The sequence below is a fragment of the Myotis yumanensis genome, unplaced genomic scaffold (assembly GCF_028538775.1).
Source record: "Myotis yumanensis isolate MYYU_CA2020_CCGP unplaced genomic scaffold, mMyoYum1.0.hap1 SCAF_11, whole genome shotgun sequence".
Classification (NCBI taxonomy): domain Eukaryota; kingdom Metazoa; phylum Chordata; class Mammalia; order Chiroptera; family Vespertilionidae; genus Myotis; species Myotis yumanensis.
In genome coordinates, this window is record NW_027223762.1 from 52,336,604 (window position 1) to 52,360,002 (window position 23,399).

Genomic DNA, 23,399 nt, shown 5'->3' on the forward strand with positions numbered 1-23,399 from the left:
ATGGACACTTAGGCTGTTTCCAAATCTTAGCTATGGTGAATTGTGCTGCTATGAACATAGGGGTGCATATATCCTTTCTGATTGGTGTTTCTAGTTTCTTGGGGTATAGTCCTAGAAGTGGGATCACTGGGTCAAATGGGAGTTCCATTTTTAGTTTTTTGAGGAAACTCCATACTGTTCTCCATAGTAGCTGCATCAGTCTGCATTCCCACCAGCAGTGCATGAGGGTTCCTTTTTCTCCACATCCTCGCCAGCACTTGTTGTTTGTTGATTTGTTGATAATAGCCATCCTGACAGGTATGAGATGGTACCTCATTGTCGTTTTGATTTGCATCTCTCGGATGATTAGTGACTTTGAGCATGTTTTCATATGTCTTTTGGCCTTCCTTCTGTCTTCTTTTGAAAAGTTTCTATTTAGGTCCTTTGCCTATTTTTTGATTGGGTTTTCTTCCTTTTGTTTAGTTGTATGAGTTCCCTGTAAATGCTGGAGATTAAACCCTTATCAGTGATAACATTGGCAAATATGTTCTCCCATGCAGTGGGCATTCTTGTTGTTTTGTTGATGGTGTCTTTTGCTGTGCAGAAGGTTTTTATTTTGATGTAGTCCCATTTGTTTATTTTCTCTTTAGTTTCCATTGCCCTAGGAGCAGTATCAGTGAAGAGATACTAGCTTTTTAAGTGGAAGAGTCACTGTGTTTACTATATATTTGCCTTTACCAATGAGATTTTTTTCTTTCATATATTTTGTTATTTCTGGTTATTGTCTTTCATTTTGCCCTTAAATAAGACTCTTGAATAGTCCTTATAGAGCCAGTTTAGTGATGATGAGCTTCTTTAGTTTTTATTTGTCCAGGAACCTCTTTATCTGTCCCCTAATTCTTAATGATAATCTTACCAGGTAGAGTACTCTCAGTTGTATGTTCTTTTATTTCAGCACTTTAAATATATTCTGCCACTCCCCTCTGGCCTACAGAGTTTCTGCTGAGGAGTTAGCTGATAACCTTATGAGGTTGCTCTTATATGTGATATTTGTTTTTCTCTTGCTGCCTTCAATATTCTCTCTTTAACTTTTACCATTTTCATTACTACATGTTTTGGTATGGGTCTCTGGGTTTATCTTGTTTGGAACTCTCTGTACTTCTTGTACCTGGATGTTTGTTTCTTTCCCAAGGTTAGGAAAGTTTAGAGCCATTATATTTTCAAATAAGTTTACTGCCCCTTTCCCTCTCTACTTAATGGGACTGACTCCTCTACTCCTTTTATGTTGTCCCAGAGATCCTTTAAACTATCCTCATTTTTTAAAATTCTTTTTTCTATTCTAATTAGGGTATTTCCACTATTCTCTCTTAAAGATTGCTAATCTATTCTTCTCTATTATCTAATTATTGTTGATTCCTTCTAGTGGGTTTTTATTTCAGTTATTGTATTATTTAGCTCTGATTGTTTCTTTTAATATTTTCTTTACTATAATAAGTCTTTGTTAAAGTTCTCACTGTATTCTCTATTCTTCTCCCAGGTTCAGTGAGCATCCTTATAACAGTTACTTTGAATTTTTTTAATTAAAGTTATTGACATAACATTGGTTAATAACATATAAATTTCAGGTATATGACACTATAATTCAATATCTGTATACTCTACTGCATGCTATTCACCCAAATTCTAGTTTCCTTCTGTTAACATGTATTTGATCTCCTTTACCCAATTCACCTCCTCCCACACCCTTTTCTTCTCTGGTAACAATCATTCTGTTGTCTGTATCTATTGATGAATGAGTTTGGTTTTGTTAGTTTACTTGTTACTTTTCATGTTATAGTCCACATATGAGCAAAATCATAAGACTTTTGTTCTTTTTCATCTGATTTATTTCACTTAACATAGTACTCTCAGGATCCATCTGTGTTGTCACAAATGGCAATATTTTATCTTTTATTGCAAGTGATACTTCCAATAGGGGCTAATATCCAATACAACTCAACAACGAGAAAAAAATATGATTAAAAAAGGGCAAAGGATTTGAATAGATATTTTTCCAAGGAAGACATAGAGATGGCAAACAGACATATGAAAAGATGTTCAATGTTACTTGTTATTAGGGAAATAAAAGTCAAAACCACAGTGAGATATTACCACACCTGTAAAATGGCTATCATAAAAAAAGACAAGAAATAGCAAGTGTTAGAAAGGGTGTGATAGAAAGGATACACAGTTGGTGAGAATGTAAATTGGTGCAGCCACTATGGAAAAAGTACAGAATAAAACTGCCGTATGATCTAGTAATTCCTCTTCTGAGAATTTAACCCAAAAATATAAAAACACTAATTTGTAAAGATATTGTACCCCTATATTCATTGCAGCATTATTTACAATATCCAAGACATGGAAACAAGCCAAGTATTCATCAACAAATGATTGGATAAAGATGTGAGTACACACACACACACACACACACACACACACACACACACTGGAAAACTAGTCAGCCATTAAAATGAATTCATTAAGTTGAATTCTCTATCAGGAAAATTACTTATCTTCATATCACTAGTGTTTTTCTCTGGCATTTTTCTTATTCTTTCCTTTGGAACGTATTAGTTTGTTTCCTCATTTTGTTTGGCTTTCTGTGTTTGTTTTTATGAATGAAATGAAAGTGGCCTTGTGTAAGAGTAACCACTGTGTAGACTCCATGTACTAGGTAGCTTTGGCAGGCTGGCTGGAGCCAGGCAGTGCCAAGGGCGCCCTGGCAGGCTGACTGGCCAAAGCTGGGGAAGGCATGACTGAATTGGTCACCGCATGCAGCCCCAGGACTTCCAGGCAGACCTGCTGGGCAGGTTTGGAACAAGCGTGGGGAAAGGTGGTCCAGGTCCTGTGGCTTTAGGGGCACCCCGTCAGGGCAGCTAGCTGGGTCTGGGGTGAACTTTGCTAAGTTGGCCCAGAGCAAGCTGTGGCAGCCTTGCAGGCTGTACTAAGCTCTTGAACTAAGCTCCCACCCATGCTATCTAGGTGGAGGGGAAAGGTAGCAATGGCACTTGCTGGCCCCTCCAATTCTGGAGAATTCCTGCAGTTTCCCGCCCATTTGGCAGGCATTTGGGGGGCTAGTCAATAGTTTTTGTTTTTTCATGTATAGTCTAGGTGCACTTTAAGGCATTGTTGTATTACTGTGCCCCAGGGCAGGTGAGTCTGCACATGGGTTTGCTGGTGATATCCTTTCCTACAGCAGGTTGCCCAACTGGGGTAGGGTTTCTATGTTTACTGCATCTCCATCGCTCCTCCCCTTCTGTTTGTAGTCCCTCTCTCATTTAATGTGCAGAAACTATGCAATCCACCTTCAGTTGTTCTTCAGGAGAAGTTACTATATACATAGGTGTTTAAGGTATACATTATCCTGTGTGTCTGTGGGAGATGAGTTCACAGACTTCCTACATCTCCATCTTGGACCCCCCACTCTCCCTTCTTAACTGTGATGCTGGTCTTATTCCTTTCCTCGTTGTTATATAGCTGAGATCTCCCCTCCTACTCTCATCCAGCTAGTCTTTTCTTTTCTTCTGTGAGTGACTCGAGGGATTTTTATCCAAAACCAAATGTAAACTTAACAGCCATTTGCTATATTTACTCTCAAGCTTATTTTTTCTCACTCCCATATAAAATATTAGGTAAAATCATAATGCTTAAAAACTTAAAGTCATTATAGTAAATTTTATTTCACTTTTTTTTAAAAGCTGGATTTTTCCTGCTTTAATTTGAAGTGAGATGGGCCTTAGATAATGCCACCATTTTATTTTTTAGATTTTCAGTCAGTTATGGCAATAGGAAGTGATGAATGACTTTTGGGCAAGGTTGGAAGATCGTAAGCTTCTTCCTATAGTAGCTCTAGTCGTGAATGGTGGGGGTTTGTAATGGATAATTAGTGAGCTTAGGACTTCATGCCCCTGAGCCCTTTCTATTATAACCTTAATCCTAGAAGTATTTGTGGGTATTTAAAATACAGAATTAATAGAAACCAACTAGAAAAGTCTAGTCAAGCAATAGTCTATGGATAGACAATGGTGGCAGCTGCTACAATGATTGTAGTTTCGACAGGAAATTAGTCCCAGGAGGAAATCAATTTCCATCAGGGATAGAGTCCAAAGATAGTGAAGAATAAGACAAGTTCACATTAATATTAAAAAGATTAACATGTTTCTTTGTTCCCTGAAGCCAGTGCTAAAAGTCTACCAAGATCATAAGAGGCCAGAATACATATACAAACAGTATCAACTTCCACCAACCATTTCTGGAATCATAAAACCATCAGGAAGCACTGAAGAAACTTCTGTCAAATCACCTATTCAGTCTCCTCAGCATGCAGATGTGTTGGAAAAATCACAGGTATAGTATGTAAAGTACTTAAGTGGCCATTTTAAGTCAATTTTAGTTTTATGCAGCATTGCTAATCTGCTTTTAATGCACAAGAATAGCAGCAAAATCTGTTTGTATTCGGTTGCATAAAGAATTTTGGGAATGTACTATTTCTCAGTTCTTCCTATTTAAGGAAAATTTGGACAGTAGAGGAAAATCATAAAGGAAACTCTCAGCATCTGTACAGTGTCTTCTGAGCTCTTGCATATTAAAAGAAGACATAATATTGTTTTAACTTTTATGAAATTTTCATCATTGTTCCCCCAAAATGGCAATCTCTGAAGACCTTGGTAAAAGGCAATAAAGTAGAAACTGAGCCAGATAAATAACTTTTGTAACTGATGAGAGTTGTAGAGTGGTGAGGTTGCTTTGCAGACAATCTATATATATATAACAGCCAAGTGACCAGAACAACTGGAACAACTGGAACAACCGGTCGCTATGTCGTGCACTGCAGTGGCCAACTGGCCCAATTGGGCCCCAGTTGGCCTTGCCCAACATCCTGCATCCCCTCCCCCTTGCTGGCCTGACCCAATTGGCCCCCGTTGGGGCCAGCCGGCCAGACCCCACCTGTGCACGAATTTGTGCACCGGACCTCTAGTAAGTGAACAGTAGCTTTGGCAAGAAATCACCAGAGTATTGCTTTAAATGAATACTTAATAGATAATTCAAGAAAGGAGCAGAAATGGGTGGGAGAAAGTATGGAGGATACACACAACAATGATACTAGTAGGGCCAAGATTTCCCTGAGCTTTTTGTTCTGAGGATTCTTCAAACTGATTTGTTTAACATCTCAGTACTAATTGTCTTTCAGGCATTGGGCTACAGTGCTTGAAACAGAGAGTTGGGGACTTGTCTGTCCTAAGGACTTCAGAATCTGGAGGTGGGCAGATGGATAAGTGAACACTCAAGGGGTGATAAGAGCTTTCATTGGTCGTTTAATGAATAAAATGATGGAGAACTAAATAGAAGGAAAGCTACATCCAGTGTCCAAGGATATGGTCAGTGGAGGAATAGCTTACCCTAGGGAACTGCACTAAGCTTTGAAGAATGAGTGGAAAGTTAATGAGGCAGATAAGGTGGGAGAGTTTAGGGTTTGAAGAGAAAGCTGGAAGGAGGTCCACTGAGTTTTGATGAGATTATACTGAGAGAATGATATAATATGAATGAATAAAATTGTATAGCTACAGTTCACTTGGTTTCTGTGAAGTAAAGAGAGTGAGCTCTCTGAAATAGGGCCAGGACAGATCTGTTTGCCTATCAATTAATTCATTTTGTATGAAGGGGGCTTCAAGAGCTTGCATTTAAAGAAGAGGAGAGAAATTATGGGGGTTACTGGGATGAAGGGAGGAAGTTGGGAAGGAACGTTAGGTGTGAGTTATACTTTATTGTAGCTGTAACTAAGTGAAGAATTAAGTATAGAGTTAGGGGTTGAAGGGAAATGTGGAAGAAAGGGGGATGTGACGTATAAAAGAAGAAGGGTCTTTATTCTGAAAGGAGGCTTATTTCTGGGGGGTACTGATTTCTCAAAATTAGTTTAGAATGGAAATGCAATAACAAGGATTTCCGGAGAGATGGTGTGAAGGAGGGAGGAAGGGAGGGGGAGGAAACTTGGAGGCTTTACTTCTGCTAATTAAGGAAGATTAACTTAACAGTTTGGTCAGGGCATCCATCACAGAGGAAGTTCCACACTTTAAGAATAAATGCTTCCTTTATTCAGTCCCCCACCTCCAAAAATCTGAATTTTTGTGACTACTTAAACTGAATCACATCTTTCCACTGATTTCTTGTTTTATTGCCCTTTGCTAAACAGTGTTTCACAGATGTTGTTTTTTTGTTTGTTTGTTTTTGTTTTTTTTTTACAAATGCAAGGCAAGATCCATCACTAGCAAAAAGATGATAGTTTGCTTCGTTGCAATACTTACTCTATTATGGTCATCTGGAGCCGAACCTGCAATATCTCTGAGCTATGCCTGTAATTAGAAATTGTACTCAGACAAAAATGTGTAAGGTTATTGTTGAATAAATCTTTCATTTACTAGTAGAATGCAGTAAAACTTTAAAAAGGAAATAAGGAAGAAAATCAGTGCATTTTTTGTTGAAATATCCTATATAATAAAGAGCCAGGGTGTAATGACCATTACGACCTAAGGCTCAACCAGACCAGAAGTCAGTGCTGGGTTGCTGTGGCTGTGGGTCGGCTATGCCAGGCGGGAGTCAGTCAGTCCGGGCGGGAGTCAGTCCCGGATGGGAGTCAGTCCTGGGCGGGAGCCAGTCTCGGGCAGTACTCAGTCAGTCCCAGCAGGAGTCAGTCCTGGGTCATGTAAATGGAAACCGTAAGAAATAGAAACAAGGCAGACCTATCCCTCCATCTGGGGAGATATTGGCAAAAGAATAGCAGGGAGCCAGAACTCCCACTATCTCATAACAATCATGAATACCCATCCCCCTTCTCTGACACACACACCTACAAACCTTGAGCCAAGTGGGGAGCCTGGACTTCTACTCTCTTCTTGAAATAATGAGGTGGCATCTCACTCTTCCCTTACCAGAGCAGTATCAAAGCAAAGCCAGATAACACAGGGTTGAAAAAGATCCAGAGTTTCATAATGCTCAAAATTTCTAGGTTTCAATTATCAAATTATTCATAAAAAGAAGCAGAAAGATCTAAAACTGAATAAAAAAGATATTGGATACTAACACTGAGATAGTAGAGATGACAGAGTTATTTGATAATAAGTTTTAAAGCAGCCATCAAAACAATCTTTACATGAGTGATTTTGAACATCCTTAAATCACTGAAAGTCACTTAAATGGGAAAAAAAGAAAGTTATGGCAAGTAAATAGAAAATCTCAGCAAAGAAAATGAAGCTATAAAGAAGAATCAAATAAAAATTATAGTACAGAAGAATATAATAACTGAAATAAATGACTCAGTGAATAGGTTCAAAGCAGAATGGATGGAACAGAGGAAACATTCAGGGACCTAGAAAATATAACAACAAAAATATCCAATGAGAATAGGGAGAACATGGACTTGAAAACAACAACAGAAAAAGATCAGAACCGCAGGAACCAGTGGAGTCATAACAACAACAAAAATAAATAAATAAAGCTGTAACATTTGGAGTCCAGGAAGAAATTAAAGGAGAAGGAGCTGAAAGAGTACTTGAAGAAATAATGGCTGAAAACTGTTCCAATTGGTCAAAAGACAGAAGTCGTCAAATTTAAGAAGGTGAGGAAATACAATATGAGAGAAACCCAAAGATGGCAACACCCACATCATAGTCAAACTTCTGAAAAGTAAAAATAAAAACAAAGAAAAAAAAATCTTGAAAGTTCTGAATGACAAATAACACTGTATCTATAAGGAAAAAGTAATTCTCATGACAATAGGTTTTCCATTAGAAACCATAAATTCTAAAAATAAAAGAACTGTCAACAGAGTCCTATTTCCAGTGAAAATACCTTTCAGCAACATGAAGAAAATCAAGGCACCTCAGGAAAGAGAAAACACAAATGTAAACAAGAATTGATAAAGAATAATATCCAAATCTCAAAATATATATGAAATATCATATATCATATATATTCAACATCATCTCTCCAGGTAAACTCAGATTTATTCCTCCATTACTTACTTACCAGGATAGCTAAAATTAAATAGGTTTATAATATTAATTATTGGCAAGAATCTGCAGGATCTGGAACTCTCATTCACTGCAGGTGGTTGTATAACTTAGATAAAAGGATGCAAAACTGTGTATCTACTAAAACTAAACATATGCCTATAGCATGAGTCATTAAATTTACTGCTTTTATATATCCAAAAGACATGAGCATATAGGTCCTCAAAATCATATGTGAAAGGATGTTTAGCGTACTTTATTCATAATATTTTTAAATTAGAAACAACTTACAAATCTGCCTACAGGAAAATGGAAGAGTGGTAGTAAATTCAAATAATAGAATACTGTGCACCTACAAGAAAAGAATAAAATCCTGATATGAAGAACAATATGGATTAATTTCATAGATATTGTGTTGAGCAAAAGAAGTGAGACACAAATGAGAATACATCACATAAATCCACTGATATGAATTTCATGAACTGATGGTACTATCAATGATTATAAAGGTCAGAAAATTAAGAAATTATGAGGGTAGTAGTCAGAAAGGGGGATGAAAGAAACTTCTAAAATCTTGAAAAAGATTCTACATCTTATACTGGGTGTTACATATGTAAACAAGTTTGATCTCTACATTTACATTTCATGCACAGGTGGAGTTAAATATAAGTGTTCTCTAGCACTGCAAGTCACTTATTATTTGAGCTTGGGTTCCTCAACTTTCAGAGTCCATGCTAATCTCCATTATGTCATATTACCATCTGAAGATAAATAGTGACATCAAGACTAGTTCTACAGCTCAGTAACTCTGAAAAATAAAAGAGGATTTATCCTGATTAAGAACTCTGAAGAAATCATACTAACAATTCAATATAATTCACCACATATTCTGCATAAAATATTATCTCAAATGGAGTACAAATTAAAATCCAATAATGGGAATTTAAGAGGAAGTAAAAGAATAGGTCTTTTGTTATTCTCATAGCTTGCAGACTCAGTAGTAATACTGATAAACTATTGGAAAAGTAGGTTTTTACTTTTTCTACAAATATTTAAATTGTTTGCGTAATACCAAAAGACTGTAAATTTTTAGCCTAAACAGTTTAATATATTTTTATTGTTAATTTTAGAGAGGAAGGGAGAGGGAGAGGAAGATACAAACATCAATGATGAGAGAGAATCATTGATCGGCTTCCTCCTGCATACCCCACACTGGGGATCTATCCTGCAACTTGGGCATGTGCCCTAACCAGGAATCAAACTGTGACTTCTTGGTTCATAGGTTGATGCTCAACCACTGAGAAACACCAGCCAGGCAGCCTAAACATACTTTAAAAAGTGACTTTCATATATTGGGAAATGAGACATTAAAGTAATATGTAATTCTATATAATAAAAAGCTAATACACAAATTGACCAAGCAGTGTAACAACTGATCGCTATGACATGCACTGACCATCAGGGGGCAGATGCTCAATGCAGGAACTTCCCCTGGTGGTCAGTCCACTCCCTCAGGGGAAACACCACTCAGCCAGAAGCCCTGAGCCAGGCTCACTGCTGGCAAGTACAGCGGTAGTGGCAGGAGCCTCTCCCTAAACCATCAGTTGGACATCCACTGAGTGCTCCTGGACTGCGAAAGGGCACAGGCCGGGCTGAGGACCTTCCCCCGCTGAGTGCACAAATTTCGTGCACTGGGCCTCTAGTTAATACTATAGTCTCATAAAAATATTGGTTGACCATAGCCCTTTTGAAACGTTGGAACAAGACAATGTGTATTTTCTCTGGTTCTGGGTATCTGGTTTTGTCTATTCTTTTACATAAGGAAATTTTGCTGTTGCTGCTCTCCCTGGCCAGTAAGTGAAAGAAGAACTCTTTATCTTTTTGCTTCAAAGATGCATTTTCTTCAGCTCTGAGCTTTCCAGAATTCTGCTCTCAAACTTCTATTTAACATGGTATATTTAACTAAAGATGGAGAATAATGATCCCTCTGAACACAAACTTTCTAAGGAAGTTGTCCCACAGAGCTTATGATAATAAATCTCTCGTAGACACGACAGCCTCTATTAGCTATGCTATAGGCAATAAAAAGATCACTCATGTGTTTACATCAATTATTTAACAAAACAGGTCCGCAATGGTGATTCTTTTATCTGAAAGCCTCTTACCTCTGTACTGTCAAGAGTGGCAAGGTGGTGTCTGTTGGAATTAAGTGTCAACTTTTCTCAAATATGGTTACTAACCTCGTCCATAGGAGGAGAGGATGTGGGTGATGCTGCCCCAAAAGTGTGTCCAGGAGGAACAAAGAAGTGAGTGGCACTGAGAGTGCAGACTGTGGAGCCCAGGGAAAAGGGCAAAGCTCAAGGGTATGAAGGCGTGTGGACGTGCCTTCATGCTCCAAGTATGGTTCATGAGCCAGCAGCATCCCCATCTCTTGGGAGCAGGTTGGAGATGCAGAATCTTAGGCTTTTTCCCAGACTGACTGACAGGAACTACATTTTAACAGGATGCCCAGGTAATTCCCATGCACATTGACATGTGAGAAGCATTGGTGGCCAGAACTGGCAGTTACGAGTGAAAAACCTGTATGCTTTTTCAAGGCTATTAAATAATGGCTCCCAATGCTCAGTGTAACTACCCCTCACATTCACAAAAACACACACTGTAGTTTATTATGAGTTATAGTTACAGCTGTTGAAGAAAGATTTCACTCGTTTAAAAACATCAGGCAGTCAGAACAAGGTGAGACAGTTGAGGGGAGAGGCCACAGTAAAGGTCAGGGCAGAGCATCTGAGCAAGGAGAGTGGTGGGCTCCCAGGAACTCCAGAGAGCTGGTAGTATTTTGATGTCATAAACATTGAGTTATAGGAGAAGAAAAGGAAGTAGAAGCTGATGTGGGCTGTTTTGTGGGAAGGGAATGGATATCTGGGTAGGGAGTACGGAGAAGGAATATCAGTGCCTAACAATTGTTTGAAAATTTCCAGTTCCAAAATGCTTGCCTTTGAGCCCTGAACCTCTCAGGCACTGTAGTAATTGGTCCTTTACGTTTATAGCTTTCTTTTTTCAAATACCCTCCCCCTTACCTCCCTGACCCCATATCTATGACTTCATTTTTGCTTTAATCCATTCACCCTTTTTGGTTTTATTTAGACCCATGGGCCCTCTGCTAAGATATTCTCTCCCTCTCCTCAGAAACTGCCACCTATTGGAAGAAGAGGTCTCTATAAGACCAGTTACCCATCTTTGTATAAGTACACATTCGAGGACCGGGAAGATGTTGTTAAAGCCAACATCCGTGATCCCTTGGAAATCATTCAAATATTACGTGAAAATGAACATCTTGGATTTCTTTATATGATTCCTGCAGTGCCAAGGTCTTCAATTGAATATGATACCTATAATCTGAAGTAAGTTCTCTTGTATGAAGCCACTAATTAATATTAAAAATTACACAGATTGCAAATGCTACCCATAATTCATTGGGTGTTAATGATAAACACGAGCCCTAGTCATTTTGGTTCAGTGGATAGAGCATTGGCCTGTGGACTGAAGGGTCCCAGGTTTGATTCCAGTTAAAGGCACATGCCTGGGTTGCAGGCTTGATCCCGAATAGGGGGCATGCAGAGGCAGCCAGTCAATGATTCTCTCTCATCGTTGATGTTTCTCTCTCTCTTTCCCTCTCCCTTCCTCTCTGAAATCAATAAAAATGTATTTTTTAAAAATGATAAATATGATACAATATAATTTTGGTTATCATTCAATGGTAAATGAATCTTAATCACAACAATTTTATTGATTTTGTCTTCATTTATGGACATTATCTATTTATGAAGCACTTATGTTTCTCATGTTTATATTATGTAATGTCATTTTTAATAAGTATTACAAACATTTTTGTTATTTTGAGATTACTGAGAAAAGAAGATGACAATGCCGAAAAAGTAAATGATACATTATTTGTAATACATGTCATTTCAACTGACATTAGTTGTTGAAATATTCTTTTCTTAAATATCATAATAGTCTAGCTTTGCCACCAAATCCTTTGAATAACCTTCCCCATTCTCTGCTGTGTATGATGATAAAAGTACCTTCTAGGAAATATCTTGTTCTCCCCAATAAGTTTTATCGTGTTAGATAACACTGAAGACAGCCCTCCTACTGGGGAGAAATGGGAGAGAAGATAAACATTGTACTTTAAATGGTAGAATTATTGTATGTACAAAAGAGCTGAACAGGAATGAAAAATAATTTGTAGAGAGAACAGACATGCTTATGGAAATCCAGTTATTCAAGAAAATGTGTTGAGTGCCCACTCTATAGCAGAAACTATTCTAGGTGCTAGAGATATATTAGTGAACCATCCAGATTAAAATTGCTACCCTTGTGGAGCTTGGATTTTAGTAGAAGGAGACAATATAAATACGATACATGAGTAAGTTTATATGGATTACTAGGAGGTGGTAAGTATTATTTTATGTAATAAAACCCGAATGTGCAAATCAACTGAACAGCAGAACGACCCGTTGCTATGATGCGCATTGACCACCAGGGGGCAGACGCTCAATGCAGGAGCTTCCCCCTGGTGGTCAGCGCCACTCAGCAGAAGCCGGGCTCACCGCTGGCAAGCACAGTGGTAGTGGCAGGAACCTCTCCCCACTCCATGGCAGCGCTAAGGAGCAGCAAGTGGAGCGGTAAGGAGCAATGAGCAGATGGGAGGTAAGGAGCTAGGGGTTCCGGACTGCAAGAGGGATTCCAGACTGCAAGAGGGCAAGGCCGGGCTGAGGGACCCCCAGTGCATGAATTTTGTGCACCGGGCCTCTAGTAGAAAAAAAAAAAGAGAGTAGAGCAAAGGGATTTGGGAGTTCTTGGGAAGAGGTTGTGAATTAACCAGGGTGGTCAGGATGGGCATCATTGAGAAGCTGGCATTTGAACAGGGACTTGAAGGAGAAGAGGCGTGAATTATGTGGTGGTCAGGAGAGGGAAGAAGGGCATTCCAGACAGAAGGAAAGTGAATCTGAATATCCCAAGCTAGAGCATACTTGATATGTTCAAGAAGTGAAGAGGAGGCTGATATGACTAGTTGAGTGAATGAGAGCTAGGGAACAGATCACACAGGACCTTGCTGGCCATTGTAAGGACATTAGCTTTTACACTGAGAAAAATGGAGAACCATGGTAAGATTTCAAGCTGAGAAGTATTAAGATCTGAATTACATTTTGAAAAGGACCACTCTGGCTGCTATATAGACTTCTGAGGAACAAGAGTTGAAACGGAAAGACCAATTAGAAGGGCTGTAATTACTCAGGTGAGAGATGGACTAGGTGGCAGTGGTGGAAGTGGTAAGAAGTAGGTCAAATTCTGGAAGTAATTGGAAGATCAAGTCAACAGGATGTTTTTATGAACTGTATGCAAGGTGGATAATCAGAGAGGAGTCCAGGATGACGTTAATGACACATTTTCCAAAACAAGAGAAAGGTAGAGTTGTTATTAACTGAGATACAGAAGAGTGGATGGAAGAAGAGAGTTTGGTTTTGGACATACTCATTTTCGGATGCCAAAGGTAGAAAAGAAATGGAGTGGTAGATGAAAGGAAATTAGGATCAGGATGAGGTGTTCTTTTTAAGATGAGAGAAATAGCTTGTGTGGTTGTTGTTTTTTTAAGATGAAAGAATTAACATATAATGAAATTGAAAGCCCTTTGATGTAAAAAATACTATTGCACACTTAATAAGACTACAGCATAGTATAAACATAATTTTACAAGCAGTGAGAAACCCAAAAAAATTGTATGGCTCCTTTTATTGCAATATTGATTTTATTGTGTTGGTCTGAAGCCAAACCTGCAATATCTCTAAGGTATGCCTATATTGAAGATGGGACTGGAAACTATGCTTTTGTCTAATTGGGAAAATAATTGTATTTTTAGATTAATGAGCACTTCTTCTAGGGGAATTGAGTTGGTGTTTTATATTTGGACTGACAGTAATGATGCTTGATAGGAATATGCCAGGCACAGTTTTAAGAAGATAGTGTTGGACCTGGCCAGGTGGTTCAGTTGGTTGGGTGTCGTCCCGTGCACCAGGAGGTTGCAGGTTTGATCCCACGTCAAGGGCACCTGCCTGGGTTGCAGGTTCAATCCCCAGTAGGGTGTGTGCAGGAGGCAGCTGATGAGTGATGTGCTCTCACATCGATCTTTCTCTCCCTCTCCCTTCCTCTCTCTCTAAAAGTCAATAAAAACTATTTTTAAAAACAGAAGATAGTGTTGAAATCACAGTTTATCACGTTTTAGGGTTGATGTTAATTTTTTCTCCCTAGCCTAAATTCTAAATATTATAAACCTTATGAGTCAAGGCAAGGATTTGGATGCTACATAGTTGGAAGCAGCTAAATTGGAAGTTAGAAGTGGTAAATAATGGGTCAACGAGATGAGCAAATGTTATGCAAAACACCTTTTAAAAGTCGTGATAAAATATAATGTCTGCACGTACTTTTTAAATTAAGTGTATTGTGGTGACATTGGTTAATATGATTATATAGGTTGCAGGTGTGGATTTCTGTGTTACAACATCTGTTTATTGCACTGTGTGCCCACCACCCAGAGTCAAATAGCTTCGGTCCCTTTCACTCTCCACACCTCCGCCCCCTTCCCTCTGGCAACCCCCTCACTGCAGCGTGTGATCAGGAGTTTCAGTTTTATATCCCACATATGAGTGATACCCTATGGTTCTTAGCTTTTTCTGCCTGAGTTATTTCCCTTCGCACAATATTCACAAAGTCCATCCGTGTTTGTCACAAATGGCAGAATTTCATCCTTTCTTATGGCTGAGTAGTATTCCATTGTGTATATGTATCACATCTTCTTTACCCAGCCCTCTATCGCAGGACACTTTGGTTGTTTCCATGTCTTGGCCACCGTGAATAATGCTGCAATGAACATAAGGGTGCATATATCTTTGCTAATATGTGTTTTCAAGTTTTTTGGGTATGTACCCAGGAGAAGGATTGCCAGGTCATATGGTAGCTCTGTATACCAGGTACGAGGTGGTACCATTTCATTGTAGTTTTGATTTTCATTTCCTTAATTGTTAGTGAGGTTGAACATCCTTGTATATATCTATTGGCTGTTTGTATGTCTTCTTGGGAGAGGTGTCTGTTCAGGTCCTCTGCCCATTTTTTGATTGGGTTGTTTGTTTGTTGCGTGAGTTCTTTATATATTTTAGGAATTAAGTCTTTGTCAGAATTATTGTTGCAAATATCTCCTATTTGGTCGGCTGCCTCTTTGTTTTGTTGTTGGTTTCTTTCATGGTGCAGAAACTTTTTAGCTTGATATAATCCCATTCATTTATTTTTGCCTTTAATTCCCTTGCCTTTGGAGTCAAGTTCATAAAATGTTTTCTATAACCAAGGTCCATAAGTTTAGTACCTATGTTTTCTTCTATGTAAATGGTCTCTGATACATTTTGAATTAATTTTTAAACATGGGGACCAGCTGTAAACCAGTTTTATTCTTTTGTATATGGTTTTCCAATTTTCCCAGCACCATTTATTGAAGAGGCTATCTTTACTCCATTGTGTGTGTCTGTCTCTGCCAATACAATGCTGTTCTGATTATCATAGTTCTGTAAAATAATTTGAAGTGAGGTAGCATGATACCTCCAGCTTTGTTCTTTATTCTCAGGACTGCTTTGACTATTTGGGGTATTTTGTAATTCCATACCAATCTGATGATTTTTTTGTTCTATTTCTTTAAAAAATACATTGGAATTTTGATTGGGATTGCATTAAATCTGTATATTGCTTTGAGTAATATGGCCCTTTTAACTACACTGATTCTTCCAATCACTGAACACAGGATATTTTTCCATTTTGTTGTGTCTTTTAATCTCTTTTAATAGTGCTTTCTGGTTTTCAGTATATAGGACTTTCATGTCCTTTGTTCAGTTTATTCATAGGTATTTTATTCTTTTGGTTGCAGTTGCAAATGGAATTTTTATATTTCTTTTTCTGTATCTTCATTGTTAATATACAGGAAGGCAGTTGATTTTTTTACATTGACTTTATATCCTGTAAATTTACTGTACTTGTTTATTGTTTCTAATAGTTTCTTGTGGAGGCTTTAAGGTTTTCTATATAGAGAACTATGTTGTCCTTAAAACTGACAGTATTACTTCTTCCTTTCCTATTTGGATGCATTTTATTTCTTTCTCTTGCCTTATTGCTCTGTCTAGGACTTATAGCACTATGCTGAATAAGAGTGGTGAGAGTGGACATCCTTGTCTTGTTCCTGATTTTAGAGGAAAATATTTCAGTTTTTCACCATTGAGTCTGATATTAGCTGAGGGCTCACCATATGGCCTATATTATGTTGAGGTACTTTCCTTCTATTCCTATCTTATTGAGTTTTTTAATCATAAATGAATGTTGTATCTTATCAAACTTATCTTTTCTGCATCTATTGATAAGATCATGTGGTTTTTATTCTTTCTTTTGTTAATGTAGTGTATTATATTGATAGATTTGCGTATTTTGAACCATACTAGTGCCCCTGCAATGAACCCCACTTGATCATGATGTTTTTGTTTGTGTGTGTGTGTGTGTGTGTGTGTGTGTATTGTTGTATTCAATTTGCTAGTATTTTGTTTAGGACTTTTTGCATTTATATTCATCAGAGATATTGGTCTGTATTTTTCTTTTCTTGTGTTATCCTTGACAGGTTTTTATATTGGCTTCATAAAATGCGTTAGAAAATAGTGCCCCTTCTTCAATTATTTTTTAAGAGTTTGAGAAGGATAGTTTTTAAATCTTCTTTAAACAATTGGTAGAATTCACTGGTGAAGCCATCAGGTCCTGGACTTTTATTTTTTGGGAGGTTTTTGATGGCTGTTTCAATTTCCTCACTGCTGATTGGTCTATTTAGATTTTCCAATTATTCATAATTTAGTCTAGGAATGTTACATATTTCTAGGAATATATGTATTTCTTCTAGGTAATTGAATTTGGTGGCATGTTGTCCTTCATAGTATTCTAATATAATCCTTTGTATATCTGTGATGTCTGTGGTGATTTCTCCTCTTTCATTTCTGATTTTGTTTATATGGGTCTTTTCTCGTTTTTTCCTTAGTGAGTCTAGCCAGGGGTTTGTCAATTTTATTAATCTTTTCAAAGAACCAGCTCTTTGTTTTATTAATTTTCTGTATATTCTTTTTGTTCTCTATTTCATTCAATTCTGCTCTAAATTTTATTATTTCCTTTCTTCTGCTGACTTGGGTTGCTTTTGTTCTTTTGTTTCTAGTACTTTAAGATGTAATGTTAGATTGTTTTCTTGGGATTTCTCTTGTTTCTTGAGATAGGCCTATAATGATATAAACTTTCCTGTCATTACTGCTTTCATTGCATCCTAGAAGTTTTGATATGTCATATTGTCATTCTAATTTGTCTTTATACATCTTTTGATCACATCTTTTATTTCTTATTTGACCCAGTCATTTTTTAGTAGTATGTTGTTTAATCTCCATGTATTTTTTGGTTTCTTTACCTCCTTTTTGCAGTTACTGGTAATGTCTAATTTCAAGGCATTGTGGTCAGAGAATATGCTTGGTATAATTTCAATCTTGAATTTGTTGATGCTAGTTTTGTGGCCCAACATAAGGTCTATCCTTTAGAATGTTCCATGTGCACTGGAGAAAAATGTATAATCTAATATTCTGGGATGAAAGGCTCTATAAATATCATTACATCCATTTGGTTATTTAAGGTAGATATTTTTTTTTATTGATTTTCTGTTTGGATGATTTACCTAGAGCTGTCAATGGAGTATTAAAGTCCCAAACTATGATTATGTTTTGATCTGTTTATCCCTTTAGTTCTGTGAGTAGTTGCTTTATATATTTCCCTGGTTGGGTGCATATATATTAAGAAGTGTTATGTTTTCTTCTCTTGTTAATCCTCACCTGAGGATATTTTTCCATTGCTTTTTTCAAAGAGAATGGAAGAGAAAGAGAGGGATGGAGAGAGAAAGAGAGAGAGAGAGAGAGAGAGAGAGAGAGAGAGAGAGAGAGAGAGAGAGAGAAACATCGATGTGACAGAGACATATTGATTGGTTGCCTCCTGCACATGCCCTGACTGAGGAAGGGAGCAAACCCACAACTCAGGTACATGCCCTTAAACCAGAATTAAACCTGTGACCCTTTGATGCACAGGCTGATGCTCTAACCACTGAGAAACACCAGCCAAGGCAAGTGTTATGTTTTCTTGATGTAGTGTCTCCTTTATTATCATAAAATGTCCATCTTTGTCTCTTGTTCTCTTTATTGTCTTAAAATCTATTCTGTCAGATATAAGTATGGTTACACCTGCTTTTCTGTGGATGTTATTTGCTTGGAGAATCATTTTTCACCCTTTTACTTTGAATCTACCTTTGTCTTTGTAACTTAGATGTGTCTCCTGTAAGCAGCAGATGGTTGGGTTTTGTTTTTTATCTCCTCTGCTATTCAGTGCCTCTTTATTGGTAAATTTAGTCCATTTGCATTTAGGGTAATTATTGATGTCTGAGGATTTCCTATAGCTATTTTATCTTTTGTTTTCTGGTAGCTCTGTGCCTCTAGTGGTTCCTTTCCTTTGTGTTTCTGCCTGTTGTTTTTGTTTGGTGGTATTTCATAGTTCTTTCCTGTTTCCTCTTTTTTTAAGTTATGTGTCTTAGTTTGGGGATTTTTGTGTGTGGTTACCATTAGGTTTATAAAATATAAAATATAAATTTACATACATACGGTAGTTTTTTTTTCTTTTGAGTTCAGACATTTAACCCCTCTCTTTTTATGTTTTATTGTCACAAAGTGTCCCTGTGTATGCTGTAAGTTTTTTGATGATCTTACTCATAGTGTTGTGACCTTATGTTCTTTGTTCAGGTAGAATAACACCCTTGAGTATTTCCTGCAGTGGAGGTTTTCTGGTGATAAAATCCTTCAGCTTCTGTATGTCTGGGAACTTCTTGATTTCTACTTTATATTTAAAGGATAGTTTTGCTGGATAAATGATTTGTGGCTGGTAATTTCTCTCTTTTAGACATTTGAATATTTGGTTCCACTCTCTCCTGGCTTGTAGAGTTTCTGCTGAGAAGTCAGATGATATTCTGATGAGTTTTCCTTTGTAGGTCACTTACCCTGGCTGCTTTGAGAATTTTTTTTGTCATTAATTTTTGACAGTTTTAATACACTCTACCTTGGAGAGGGCCTCTTTGGATTGAGATAACTAGGTTTCTGTTTGCTTCTTTCCATAGATTTTCCATAATTTTTCATCCACTGTTTGTGTTAATAGACTATCCATTCCATGTTCCCTCTCTTCCTCTTCTGCAATGCCTATAAATCTAATATTGCATTTTCTGATGGAGTCAGCCAGATCTCATAGAGCTCTTTCATTTTTCTTTATGTTCAGGTCTCTCTCTTTTTCCCTCTTCATCATTTCTTTATTCCTATCTTCAATATCACTAATTCTTCCTTCCATCTGTTTTCTACACTCAGCAGTTCACTCTTTTTAATATATATATATATATATATATATATATATATATATATTTGATATTTTTTACAGAGATGAAGGGAGATGGATAGAGAGTTAGAAACATTGATGAGAGAGAAACATCGATCAGCTGCCTCCTGCACACCACCCACTGGGGATGTGCCCACAACCAAGGTACATGCCCTTGACTGGAATTGAACCTGGGACCTTTCAGTCCGCAGGCCAATGCTCTATCCACTGAAATGATGCAGAGGGAAGAAGAGAGAGACCTGAACAAACCAATTAGGGCCAGTAGTTCACTCTTAATCCCCTTAATTGCATGCTGTATTTCCAGAATTTCTGATTGGTTCTTTTTTAAAGTTTCCATCTCTTTGGTAAATACTTTTTTTGTTCATTGATTTTTTTTTTCTGAGTATACTGAATTGCCTGCCAGTATTTTCTCACATCTCATTGAGTATTTTCAGAACTGCAATCTTGAAATCTCTGTCATTTATAGCACATATTTCCAAATGTTCCAGCTTGCTTTCTAGGTACTTTTCATTTTCTTTCTGAGCTTCCTTATTACTGTGGTTATTCATGGTATTTGCTGGCCTCCTTTATCTAGGCATGTATGTATATATGTATGTATGTATTATTGGCCCTTCTCTAGCAGCTTTCTCTGAAATGTTTTTCTACTATTTTCTAGTATACGGTGCTGAATCACAAGATATTTACCTCTGTGATCTCCCAGACTTAACCTCCAAGGCTTCCATAAAACAGTACAGCTGCACTGCTTGGGGGTGCGGTTTGTTTTGCCCTCACCATAATGGCAACCCTGGACCTCTGTGGGTAAATTCACCATCATAGACCACACCTGTCGCCTCTACAAGGGTCTTTAGTAACAGATCAACCCATACAGAGCGAGTTTTCCAGACATGCTTGGGGGCTGTGGTGAATCATTTGTTCTGATTTTCAGGTTGGATTGATGACTAATGTTAATGAAACACCTGGAGTTGATTACAGTTTAAGAAATACGTAGAAATTTCACATTTTGGAGAGAATCACCTCTCAAGAATGTCCCAATTATATCTTCAGCTGTCGACAAAGAAAAAAACGAATAACATTTTATGTTTCCCATGCACCCTGCCAGCAACATATAATACCTGGTATATTCCAGACATTTCTGGTGTGAGTTCATTAGAGCACAAAGTGTCAACAGTGGAGTCAGATAAAAGCTGCACAGGTTGATGTTGTTCCATTACAGCACTAAAGTAAGAGAGCAACTGTCAAGGCTCTCTCCCCTCTCCACAGCACCATCAGCTTCCCTTGTGTGTATGGCTTGAGTTTGCTTTCATCCTGGTTTGTTATGTCCTAATTTTTTTAAGAAAGATTTTTTTACTTAATTTTATTGAATTAAAATTTGAAAATTAAAAATGATTTATGCCAATTGTTCTTAGTTTTTGTTTGTTTGTTGTTTATGTTAATCTTCACTCAAGGATGTTTTATCCATTGATTTTTAGAGAGAGTGGGAGGGAGTGGGGAGAGAGAAACATAGATGTGAGAGAAACACATTTATATGAGAGAGACAGATTTATTGCCTCTGGCATGTACCCCAAATGTGCCCTTGACTGGGAATCAAACCTGCAACCCTTTAAGTTTGGGGGCCGACACAAAGTGCTGAGCCATACCCTCCAGGGTGGTTCTTAGTTTTTTGATTGACAAACCCAAGGCATATGAGACTTTTGTTCTAATTCCTTAAAAACTTATATATGCACAATTTGTTTACATATCATCATTTCAGGGATTTCACAGATGACTGAAGTCTATACTAAAGGACCTTGAATTTTAAGTTCAGAGCTAAGGCCTAGAAAAGAACATAGACATGTGAAACAGTTGATTTTCACCAGAGTATTCCTATCTAATCTTTGTTAGTATACATAATTTTTGTATAGTTTTAACATAGAAACAATTAGGATTTTGTTTTGTACTTAACCTTTATCTTATTGTTTGAAACTACCAAAACTACCACAAATTCTTCATAAATTTTATTTTATTAAATTCCTAAATATACTATCTAATAATAGACAAACATGGTAATTAACCGTACCTCCGACACACTTCCCATGGGCTAATCAGGGCGATATGCAAATTAACTGCCAACCAAGATGGCGGCCGGCAGCCAGGCAGCTGAAGCGAACAGGAGGCTTGCTTGCTCCAGTGATGGAGGAAGCCAAGGTTCCCCGCCTGCTGCTGCCAGCCTCTGAGCTGCACTCTAAGAAACAATGTTTCAATTATAGAAGCCAAACAAATCCAGATACCTGCTTTCAGCAGCTGAGGTCTCAGAGCTGGAGCCAAGCCTCAGAGCTAAAGCTGGCTCTCAGCTCCAGTGACAGCCATAGAAGGTAAATAAATCCCAGAATAAAAAAAGAAAAGTAAAAAAGGAGAGGTTGGGAGCTTCAGTCACCCACCAGCCTTAAAATGGCCCTCAGCCCCTCACCCAGACTGGCCAGGCACCCCAGTGGGGACCCCCACCCTCAAGGGGGTGTGACCAGCTGCAAACAGCCATCATCCCCTCATCCAAACTGGCCAGGCACCCAAGCGGGACCCCCACCCTGATCTGGGACACCCTTTAGGGCAAACCAGCCGGCCCCCACCCGTGAACCAGGCCTCTATCCTATATAGTAAAAGGGTAATATGCAAACTGACCCTAACAGCAGAACGACTGGGAAAGACTGGTCACTATGACACACACTGACCACCAGGGGGCAGACGCTCAATGCAGGAGCTGCCCTCTGGTGGTCAGGGCGCTCTCACATGGGAGGTGCTCTGCTCAGCCACAAGGCAGGCTGATGGCTGCCAGTACAGCGGTGGTGGTGGGAGCCTCTCCCGCCTCCTCAGCAGCGCTAAGAATGTTTGACTGCAGTTTAGGCCTGCTCCCCGCTGGCAAGTGGACATCCCCCGAGGGCTGCCAGACTGCCAGAGGGATGTCTGATTGCCATCTTAGGCTCAATCCCCCGGGGAGTGGGCCTAAGCCAGCAGGTGGTCATCCCGTGAGGGGTCCCAGACTGTGAGAGGGCACAGGACCCCCTCTTCCCCCCTGAGTGCACAAATTTTTGTGCACCGGGCCTCTAGTCTATATATATATAAAAGCCTAAGTGACCAAATGACCGGTAGACCGGTCAACCAGTTGTTATGATGCAAACTAACCACCAGGGGGCAGACGCTCAACACAGGATTTGCCTCCTAGTGGTCAGTGTGCTCCCACAATCAACCTCCTGCGGCCTGCCAACCTCCCTTGGTCCCCCACCCTCCCTAGCCAACCAGCCCCCCCCCCCCCCCCAATAGGACCTGATCGCCGGCCAGGCTAAGGGACCCCACCTGTGCACAAATTTATGCACCGGTCCTCTAGTATTTTAATAACTTGCTATATCATAATATATTTACACTTGTTCTACTATTGAATATTTAAGTTTCATTCAGCATTTCAATGTTAGAGCTAAAATTACAGGAAATATATTTGTGCCTATAGGCAAGTTCTTATTTTAAGAAGTGTTAGAGAATTGGCCCTTTCTAGTCTCATTACTTTGTTTCCTTCACCTATATCTCTACTCCTTTTTTATGCCATTCTTGCTTTTCTTTACTTGATCTATCTCCTATAATATATAAGGTTAAAGGATGCTCTTGATGACAGTTGAAAGAGGGATATCTTGAAAAAGCAATTTCTCAATAATTATTTTGTTATGTGATAAATTGACATATTTTTTTAGCTTAATCTGGGTCTTGATTCCAGTCTTATCTAATTCATATTTTCTTGCTTTGATCTTTCTCATAAGTCTGTCATTACTGGATAGTGAAAACCTTTTTTACACTACTATTATT

At 38.3% G+C, this 23,399-nt stretch overlaps 1 protein-coding gene across 4 annotated transcripts in view; it reads left to right on the top strand.

Moving 5' to 3' along the window:
* The window catches only part of DNAH6 (dynein axonemal heavy chain 6), a 253,702-nt gene that overhangs the window by 12,663 nt on the left and 217,640 nt on the right, over positions 1–23,399 (top strand). For all 4 annotated transcript variants that reach the window (XR_011473183.1, XM_070429592.1, XM_070429593.1 and 1 more), the window contains exons 3-4: positions 4,198–4,368; positions 11,217–11,431. Coding sequence is in view for 3 of the 4 variants with exons in the window: in XM_070429592.1 (XP_070285693.1) it covers positions 4,198–4,368; positions 11,217–11,431 (386 nt within the window). In the remaining variant the exon portion in view is untranslated. The remainder of the gene's footprint in view (positions 1–4,197; positions 4,369–11,216; positions 11,432–23,399) is intronic.